Source organism: Pristiophorus japonicus, chromosome 32 (genome assembly GCF_044704955.1).
Source record: "Pristiophorus japonicus isolate sPriJap1 chromosome 32, sPriJap1.hap1, whole genome shotgun sequence".
NCBI classification, from domain to species: Eukaryota; Metazoa; Chordata; class Chondrichthyes; family Pristiophoridae; genus Pristiophorus; species Pristiophorus japonicus.
In genome coordinates, this window is record NC_092008.1 from 1,488,311 (window position 1) to 1,498,755 (window position 10,445).

Consider the following 10,445-nt stretch of genomic DNA (forward strand, 5'->3'; position numbering starts at 1 on the left):
ATTCCGGGGATGAGGGGGTTGACTTATGAGGAAAGGTTGAGGAGGTTGGGCCTCTACTCATTGGAGTTTAGAAGAATGAGAGGTGATCTTATCGAAACGTATCAGATTCTGAAGGGGCTGGACAGGATGGATGCAGAGAGGATGTTTCCCCCCCGTGGGGGAATCTAGAACTAGGGGGGCACATAGTCTCAGAATAAGGGGTCGCCCATTTAGGACGGAGAGGAGGAGGAATTTCTTCTGGTGAATCTGTGGAATTCTCTGCCCCAGAGAGCTGTGGGGGGCTGGGTCATTGAATATATTTAAGGGGGAGATAGACAGATTTTTGAGCGATAAGGGAGTGAAGGGGCGGGCGGGGAAGTGGAGCTGGGTCCATGATCGGATCAGCCGCGATCGTATTGAACGAAGAGTGATGTCGGTGATTGGAGCGCGGGCAGGTACAGCAGGAGCAGCGAGGTCGGGGCGAAGGAGCGGCGAGAGACTGTAGAGGGACGTGATCGGGGCCCAGGAGAGCCGGGGGCCCAGGGACAGCACGGGGCCCTGCCCACACACTGTGTGCGATATGTTGCGCGCGCTGGGCCCGTGCAGCAGAGCAGGTCTCCAGCCGTCCTGGTTAACCCTTGCCCCTGGACCAAGACCTCGCTCTGTCAGGCCCCGTGTGGTGGCTGGTGTGCAACGGTCACCCCACGTTAAAACAATCCACCCATAGGCATCTCCCACCCTTCAGGATGTAGTTCGGGTCCTTCATAGAAACACCTGTGAACACGGCCGTTTTCTAGCGTGGAAGCAAGTCATCCTCGTTTCGAGGGACCGCCTTTGATGATGATTAAATGGCGGAGCAGGCTCGAGGGGCCGAATGGCCGGTTCCTGCTCCTATTTCTGATGTCCTTGTGAGAGGCAGCGCCTTGGGAAAAGGGGAAGAGGAATGGGCGAGGGGGTACGCCTGTCCTGGGAGCTGCCCGTGGAAGGGTTACACTGAGACACTCTACAATCAATGAAGACAAAGTCTGGGTTACTTTAACTTTTATTGGCTGGAATTTTTGGTTCAATATGGTGGTTCTACAGCAGTTACATCAAGCTCCTAAAACCATCACCGAGGAATTAACAAGCAACATATACAAGCAGCAAGTAAATCAATTAAAAAGAAAGATAACGCAGTGTAAAAACAACACAGACAAACGTTCCCAGCCGTGATAAAGAATGGTGAGGATTTTGGCTTCACCGGATACGTCCTCACGCTGCGCCACAAGGAACTCAAGCCATCCTCTTAAACCAAACCTGGAGTGTGAGCAATCGCTTCACGGACTAAAAACATCACAGAAAGCACTGCCGACTGCAGCAATGCAGATGAAACCATCCCAAGGGATATGCTGCCATTTGTTTCCCCCCCCCCCCCACCCCCGAGCCCCTTGCAGCCAGAATCAGAGAACTTAACGGCCATTCGGCCCATCGTGTCCTTGTTGTGCCGGCCGACCAAGAGCCATCCCGGCCTAATCCCACTTTCCCGCTCTGGGTCCGTAGCCCTGTGGGTTACAGCACGTCGAGCGCACGTCCAAATGTGGTGAGGGTTTCTGCCTTTACCGCCCTTTCAGGCAGTGAGTTCCCCCCCAGACCCCCACCACCCTCTGGGTGAAGACATTTCCCCTCAAACCCCCTCTAAACCTCCCCCCCAATTACTTTCAATCTCTGCCCCCTGGTTGTTGACCCCTCTGCCAAGGGAAACAGGTCTGTCCTATCCACTCTATCCAGGCCCCTCACACCTCAATTAAATCTCCCCTCAGCCTCCTCTGTTCCAAAGACAACAACCCCAGCCTCTCCAATCTTTCCCCATCGCTAAAATTCTCCAGTCCAGGCAACATCCTGGTAAATCTCCTCTGTACCCTCTCCAGTGCAACATCCTGGTAAATCTCCTCTGTACTCTCTCTAGTGCAACATCCTGGTAAATCTCCTCTGTACCCTCTCCAGTGCAACATCCTGGTAAATCTCCTCTGTACCCTCTCCAGTGCAACATCCTGGTAAATCTCCTCTGTACCCTCTCCAGTGCAACATCCTGGTAAATCTCCTCTGTACTCTCTCTAGTGCAACATCCTGGTAAATCTCCTCTGTACCCTCTCCAGTGCAACATCCTGGTAAATCTCCTCTGTGCCCTCTCCAGTGCAATCACACCCTTCCTGTAATGCGGTGACCAGAACTGCACGCAGTACTCCAGCTGTGGCCTAACCCGTGTTGTAAATTGGAAAAGAACGATTGACGTAATAAAGTGGACAAAGGAGTACCAGTTGATGTGGTATATTTGGACTTTCAGAAGGCTTTCGACAAGGTCCCACACAGGAGATTAATGTGCAAAGTTAAAGCACATGGGATTGGGGGTAGTGTGCTGACGTGGATTGAGAACTGGTTGTCAGACAGGAAGCAAAGAGTAGGAGTAAATGGGTACTTTTCGGAATGGCAGGCAGTGACTAGTGGGGTACCGCAGGGTTCTGTGCTGGGGCCCCAGCTGTTTACATTGTACATTAATGATTTAGACGAGGGGATTAAATGTAGTATCTCCAAATTTGCGGATGACACTAAGTTGGGTGGCAGTGTGAGCTGCGAGGAGGATGCTATGAGGCTACAGAGTGACTTGGATAGGTTAGGTGAGTGGGCAAATGCGTGGCAGATGAAGTATAATGTGGATAAATGTGAGGTTATCCACTTTGGTGGTAAAAACAGAGAGACAGACTATTATCTGAATGGTGACAGATTAGGAAAAGGGAAGGTGCAACGAGACCTGGGTGTCATGGTACATCAGTCATTGAAGGTTGGCATGCAGGTACAGCAGGCGGTTAAGAAAGCAAATGGCATGTTGGCCTTCATAGCGAGGGGATTTGAGTACAGGGGCAGGGAGATGTTGCTACAGTTGTACAGGGCCTTGGTGAGGCCACACCTGGAGTATTGTGTACAGTTTTGGTCTCCTAACTTGAGGAAGGACATACTTGCTATTGAGGGAGTGCAGCGAAGGTTCACCAGACTGATTCCCGGGATGGCGGGACTGACCTATCAAGAAAGACTGGATCAACTGGGCTTGTATTCACTGGAGTTCAGAAGAGTGAGAGGGGACCTCATAGAAACGTTTAAAATTCTGACGGGTTTGGACAGGTTGGATGCAGGAAGAATGTTCCCAATGTTGGGGAAGTCCAGAACCAGGGGTCACAGTCTAAGGATAAGGGGTAAGCCATTTAGGACCGAGATGAGGAGAAACTTCTTCACCCAGAGAGTGGTGAACCTGTGGAATTCTCTACCACAGGAAGTAGTTGAGGCCAATTCACTAAATATATTCAAAAGGGAGTTAGATGAAGTCCTTACTACTCAGGGGGATCAATGGCGAGAAAGCAGGAAGGGGGTACTGAAGTTTCATGTTCAGCCATGAACTCGTTGAATGGCGGTGCAGGCTCGAAGGGCTGAATGGCCTACTCCTGCATCTATTTTCTATGTTTCTATGTTTCTATGTAATGTCAATAGCGGGTGAGGCGTTGACGAGTTCTTGTTTCGAATTTTAGTTCCGGGGCGTCGGAGAGATAAACCACTTCGAATCGGTTTTGGAGCATCTTCAAAATGACAGAGGATAATTGATGGTTTCATTGCATTTTTGAATGACTGAAAAAGCATGTTTGCAAAGCACTCACACCACCCACCCCCGCCCCCCCTGCTCTTCCCTCTCCTTTCCCACCCCCCCAAAATTCCCGACTCTCAACGCAAAAATTCCCAATCAGTCACACCCGCTTTTAGCACAGTAGCTTAAAGCCAGAAGCAGAACAGCGTACAAGAGTGAAGCTACCGTTTCCTCCTATCCAATCACAGTGCAGCTCATGTGGTGTGTGTGTGTGTGTGTGTGTGTGTGTGTGTGTGCCTCGGTATCTGTATGTACAGTACACACCGGGTAAAACAGTTACAATTCAATTCACATCTGGCACTCTATGGCTCGTGTGCGTGTCAGTATTTAGTCCTGCAGGTACAGTACACATCAGGGTTTCGAAAAAAAATTAACAATTCACTCACCTCCGGTATCAGATGGCTCAATTCGGTTCGGCAAGTGTAAATTCAGGTCTATACAGCGCAAGCAGTAACAGGTAACAAATCACTCACAATCAGTATTACACAGTCAGCATCAGTTCCTCCGTATATACAAAGCCCCAAATGACTGAAAAAAGCATTTGGCAAGCACACTTGTGAAGTTTCCACTTAAAACAAAAGCAATTAAAAGTTTCTTTCTTGTAACAGGCAGTTCCAAATCTTTACATCACACACGCAATTCGACAAGACTTAAAACAGAATTGAGAAAAAACGGGCAGAAACAGAAGATTCTGAGGGGGATTGACAGTGTAGATGCCGAGAGGCTGCGTACTCAGTTTTGGACTCCTTATTTTCAGGAGGGATTATAAGGCCGTCTAAACCTATAGGACCACATGCCACAGATGTGGCCTGTATTGCAAGGGGGATAGAGTATAAAAGCAGGGAAGTCCTGCTACAACTGTCCATAGGAACATAGAAAATAGGTGCAGGAGTAGGCAATTCGGCCCTTCGAGCCTGCACCGCCATTCAGTATGATCATGGTTGATCATGCAACTTCAGTACCCCATTCCTGCTTTCTCTCCGTACCCCTTGATCCCTTTAGCCGTAAGGGTCACATCTAACTCCCTCTTGAATATGTCCAACGAACTGGCCTCAACAACTTTCTGTGGTAGAGAATTCCACAGGTTCACAACTTTCTGGGTGAAAAAGTTTCTCATCTCGGTCCTAAATGGCTTACCCCTTATCCTTAGACTGTGTTCCCTGGTTCTGGACTTCCCAAACATAGGGAACATTCTTCCTGCATCTAACCTGTCCAATCCCGTCAGAATTTTATACGTTTCTATGCGATCCCCTCTCATTCTTCTAAATTCCAGTGAGTATAAGCCTAGTCGATCCAGTCTTTCTTCATATGTCAGTCCTGCCATCCCGGGAATCAGTCTGGTGAACCTTCGCTGCACTCCCTCAATAGCAAGAATGTCCTTCCTCAGATTAGGAGACCAAAACTGAACACAATATTCCAGGTGTTGGTATTGGTGAGGCCACACCTGGAGTACTGCGTACAGTGCTGGTCTCCGTATTTAAGGCACTTGCATTGGAGGCAGTTCAGAGAAGGTTCACTCGGTTGATTCCGGGGATGAGGGGGTTGTCTTATGAGGAAAGATTGAGCAGGTTGGGCCTGTACTCATTGGAGTTTAGAAGAATGAGAGGTGATCTTATCGAAACGTGTAAGATTCTGAGAGAGCTGGACAGGGTGGATGCAGAGAGGATGTTTCCCCCTCGTGGGGGAATCTAGAACTAGGGGGCACATAGTCTCAGAATAAGGGGTCGCCCATTTAGGACGGAGATGAGGAGGAATTTCTTCTGGTGAATCTGTGGAATTCTCTGCCCCAGAGAGCTGTGGGGGGCTGGGTCACTGAATATATTTAAGGAGGAGATAGACAGATTTCTGAGCGATAAGGGAGTGAAGGGGCGGGCAGGGAAGTGGAGCTGAGTCCATGATCAGATCAGCCGCGATCTTATTGAATGGTGGAGCAGGCTCGAGGGGCCGAATGGCCGACTCCTGCTCCTATTTCTTATGTTCACACACACACACACACACACACAAACAATTTGCGGCAGGAATCACCAAAGCGAAAAGACCTTCCTCCGCATGGAGACAGATTGAAGACCTAAACTAGACCAGCGGAGCTCAAGACTAGCAGTACTCGCTGCCACAGGGAGGGGTTGAGGCAAATAGTATCGAAGCATTTAAGGGGAAGCTGGATAAACACACGGGGGGAAAGGAATAGAAGGAGATGGTGATGGGGGCGAGATGGAGAGGGGTGGGAGGGGGCTGGTGTGGAGCATAAACCCCGGCACGGAGCACTGGGGCCCAATGGCCTGTTTTCTGTGCTGTACATTCGATGTACTTTGATGTAAAATAACTTGTCATTGGCAATAGAGGTGGGGTGGAGGGGGGGGGGGGGGAAAGACAAGGAGGCATTGTTGCGATCGGGCGGTGGGAGCAGATTCAATAGTAACTTTCAAACGGGGCAATTGGATAAGTACTTTGGAAAGGAAAAATCCTTTGCTGGGCTGTGGGGAAAGAGCAGGGGGAGCGGGACCAATCGGATCGCCCTTTCACGGGAGCCGGCACAGGCACGACGGGCCGAACGGCCTCGGGGCCGCGTTTGGTTCTGAAACGCCGGGCGTGCGCCAGGCCAGGTTGGAGTTCAGCGTGGAGACCAGGGTGGAGTTTTAAGGCGTGCGCACGGGGCAGAGGGCCAGGGAACAACGTAAGCTGCGCGTGCCAAACGTCTGTTCAACATTTATGGCACTCGACACGGAGCCAGGCAGCGCAGAAAGCGGACGGATAAAGAAGGGGCTTGTGCAGGCGGTGCCTACCTCAGTGTCGGGTCCGTACCTGCGTCCGGGAGATTGGTAAACGGGGGTGGGCGGGGAACGTGGAGATAAAAGATAATCAGGAAGGGGCAGATTGGACAGCACGTGGCACGGTTTATTCCCCCCCCACCTCCCTAAACCAAGTGACCTCCCCAGAGCAGTCTGACACTCCCGCTTGCTCCGTTTAGAATCGCCGCAATTTACAGCCCGGGAGGGAGGCCATTCCGGCCCATCGTGTCCGCGTTGCGCCGGCCGACCAAGAGCCATCCCGGCCTCATCCCACTTTCCCGCTCTGGGTCCGTAGCCCTGTGGGTTACGCCGCTTCGAGCGCACATCCAAATGCGGTGAGGGTTCCAGGCCGCGAGTTCCCCCCCCCCCCCCCCCCCCCCCCCAGACCCCCACCGCCCTCTGGGTGAAGACATTTCCCCTCGAACCCGCTACCGATTAACTTTAAATCTGTGCCCCCTGGTTGTTGACCCCTCCGATTCTACCCCGATCCCGTGCTTTCTGCTCCACCACCCCCCCACCCCCCGCGACCCCACACACACACACCCCCCCCCCCCCCCCCCGGGATGTACACCACGCACGCAAGGGCATTGGCGGAGCTGTCCCTGATTTTTCCGCTGATGCTCAGTCGCACCGGAGAGCCCTTACCCCGGCTACAATCACACTTTTCCGCACGCACACGCAAACGCGCGGCGAGGGGGCGGCGGGGGGGGGGGGAACTCGCTCCGGGGGCAGCAATCTGATCACCTCAGCGTGGCTCCAAGTTCTCTGGCGCGGCGTCGATTTCGCAAGCAGCATCGCAGCAATCCGCTTCCGATAGTCTTTCAGCAATTACGTCCACGTCGGGTGCGTGGGTTTTTTTTTTTTTTAAAGTGTTTTTTTTTTTTCTCCTCTCTCTCCCGCCTCCTTTCTTTCTTGAATAAATATAGAGTTCGCAGTCCCGCCGAGCCGGAACCCCGGTGAAACCGCTCCCCCCGGGAGGGGGCAATAAATTAACACTGAGCCGCGTCGTGTGTCCCGTCGTGGATCGTTCCGTCACGCCCCTCCCTCCCCCGCCGCTCTGGACCCACGGCGTCTTTTTCCTGTCGCTTCTTCGCGGACGTCGGGAAGCGTTGCCGTGGGGACGAGTGTTTGCAAGGTTCCGTGCTGGGTGGGTTCTTCAAGGGCTGCCGTTGGGGAGGGTGGGGGGGGGGGGGGTGGAGGGGTGGGGACCTGGTGGTTCTGGGGGCACGGTGGGGGCAACGGGGCACAGGGAGGCAAGGAAGATAGTCTTGCAAAATTCAGTTCCTCACGCCTCTCCTTGCTCCTCTGCTGGCTCCCCTCGTTCCCGTCCTTTCTCCCCCCCTCCCCCCCCCGCTGGGGCGAGCGAGGGTGGTGACAAGTCATAGCTAGTGCCCACCGATGTGGCTCCTGCCATCGCTTCTCGTCCACTCCAGAAAGATGAAGCTGAGGCTCATGATCATGAAGATAAAACCCAGTGTCGCGAAGCAGATTGCCTGTCAGGGGATAGGAAGGGGGAGGGCGTGAGGGATGGGGGAAGGGGAGGGTCGGGGAGAAGAGAGACCATTAAAAGCAGAAGGCGCACAAGCCAGGCAGTACGACAAAGGAAACACAACTGAACAAGCAGCGGGTCGTTCTAAACGGGTTAGCATACGAGGGAGTACTGAGGGAGTGCCGCACTGCGCTGTCGGAGGGGCGGTACTGAGGGAGCGCCGCACTGCGCTGTCGGAGGGGCGGTACTGAGGGAGGGCCGCACTGCGCTGTCGGAGGGGCGGTACTGAGGGAGCGCCGCACTGAGAGAATGTGAGAGAAATGTGTGTGAGAGAGAAAGAGAGAAAGAGTGAGAGAGAGAGTGTGTGAGAGAGAGTGTGTGTGTGTGTGTGTGAGAGAGCGAGAGAGAGCGAGAGAGAGCGAGAGAGAGCGAGAGTGTGCGAGAGAGAGCGAGAGTGTGCGAGAGAGAGCGAGTGTGTGAGAGAGAGAGCGAGTGTGTGAGAGAGAGAGCGAGTGTGTGAGAGAGAGACCGAGACTGTGTGAGAGAGAGCGAGTGTGTGAGAGAGAGAGCGAGAGTGTGTGAGAGAGAGCGCGAGTGTGTGAGAGAGAGCGAGTGTGTGAGAGAGAGCGAGAGTGTGTGAGAGAGAGCGAGAGTGTGTGAGAGAGAGCGAGAGTGTGTGAGAGAGAGCGCGAGTGGTGAGAGAGCGAGTGTGTGAGAGAGAGCGAGTGTGTGCGAGAGAGTGTGCGCGAGAGAGTGAGAGAGAGCGAGAGTGTGTGAGAGAGAGCGAGAGTGTGTGAGAGAGAGCGAGAGTGTGTGAGAGCGAGAGTGTGGGAGAGAGAGCGCGAGTGTGTGAGAGAGAGAGCGAGTGTGTGAGAGAGAGCGAGAGTGCGTGAGAGAGCGAGAGTGTGTGAGAGAGAGCGAAAGTGTGAGAGAGCGAAAGTGTGTGAGAGAGAGCGAGAGTGTGTGAGAGAGAGCGAGAGTGTGTGAGAGAGAGCGAGAGTGTGTGAGAGAGAGCGAGAGTGTGTGAGAGAGAGCGAGAGTGTGTGAGAGAGAGCGAGAGTGCGTGAGAGAGAGCGAGAGTGCGTGAGAGAGAGCGAGAGTGCGTGAGAGAGCGAGAGTGCGTGAGAGCGAGAGTGTGTGAGAGCGAGTGTGTGAGAGAGCGAGAGTGTGTGAGAGAGCGAGAGTGTGTGAGAGCGAGAGTGTGTGAGAGAGCGAGAGTGTGTGAGAGAGCGAGAGTGTGTGAGAGAGCGAGAGTGTGTGAGAGAGAGCGAGTGTGTGAGAGAGAGCGAGAGTGTGAGAGAGCGAGAGTGTGTGAGAGAGCGAGAGTGTGTGAGAGAGAGCGAGAGTGTGTGAGAGAGAGCGAGAGTGTGTGAAAGAGAGCGAGAGTGTGAGAGAGAGCGAGAGTGTGTGAGAGAGAGCGAGAGTGTGTGTGAGAGCGCGAGAGTGTGTGAGAGAGCGAGAGTGTGTGAGAGAGCGAGAGTGTGTGAGAGAGCGAGCGAGAGTGTGTGAGAGAGAGCGAGAGTGTGTGAGAGAGAGCGAGAGTGTGTGAGAGAGAGCGAGTGTGTGAGAGAGAGCGAGTGTGTGAGAGAGAGCGAGTGTGTGAGAGAGAGCGAGTGTGTGAGAGAGAGCGCGAGAGTGTGTGAGAGCGAGCGAGAGTGTGTGAGAGCGAGCGAGAGTGTGTGAGAGAGAGCGAGAGTGTGTGAGAGAGAGCGAGAGTGTGTGAGAGAGAGCGAGAGTGTGTGAGAGAGAGCGAGAGTGTGTGAGAGAGAGCGAGTGTGTGAGAGAGAGCGAGAGTGTGTGAGAGAGAGCGAGTGTATGAGAGAGAGTGAGTGTGTGTGAGAGAGAGCGAGAGTGCGTGAGAGAGAGCGAGAGTGCGTGAGAGAGAGCGAGAGTGCGTGAGAGAGAGCGCGAGTGTGTGAGAGAGTGTGTGAGAGAGAGCGAGAGTGAGAGTGTGAGAGAGAGCGAGAGTGTGTGAGAGAGAGCGAGAGTGTGTGAGAGAGAACGAGAGTGTGTGAGAGAGAACGAGAGTGTGTGAGAGAGAACGAGAGTGTGTGAGAGAGAACGAGAGTGTGTGAGAGAGAGCGAGAGTGTGTGAGAGAGAGCGAGAGTGTGTGAGAGAGAGCGAGAGTGTGTGAGAGAGAGCGAGAGTGTGTGAGAGAGAGCGAGAGTGTGTGAGAGAGAGCGAGAGTGTGTGAGAGAGAGCGAGAGTGTGTGAGAGAGAGCGAGAGTGTGTGAGAGAGAGCGAGAGTGTGTGAGAGAGAGCAAGAGTGTGTGAGAGAGAGCGAGTGTGTGAGAGAGAGCGAGAGTGTGTGAGAGAGAGCGAGAGTGTGTGAGAGAGAGCGAGAGTGTGTGAGAGAGAGCGAGAGTGTGTGAGAGAGAGCGAGAGTGAGAGTGTGAGAGAGAGCGAGTGTGTGAGAGAGAGCGAGAGTGTGAGAGAGAGCGAGAGTGTGTGAGAGAGAGCGAGAGTGTGTGAGAGAGAACGAGAGTGTGTGAGAGAGAGCGAGTGTGTGAGAGAGAG

General features: G+C 53.4%; 1 protein-coding gene across 1 annotated transcript in view; it reads right to left on the bottom strand.

Moving 5' to 3' along the window:
• Window positions 1–6,994: 6,994 nt before the first annotated feature.
• slc38a5b (solute carrier family 38 member 5b) overlaps window positions 6,995–10,445 on the bottom strand; it is a 72,307-nt gene continuing 68,856 nt past the window's right edge. Inside the window, exon 15 of the mRNA XM_070869202.1 lies at window positions 6,995–7,931. Coding sequence (XP_070725303.1) covers window positions 7,824–7,931 — 108 coding nt within the window. The 3' untranslated portion in view covers window positions 6,995–7,823. The remainder of the gene's footprint in view (window positions 7,932–10,445) is intronic.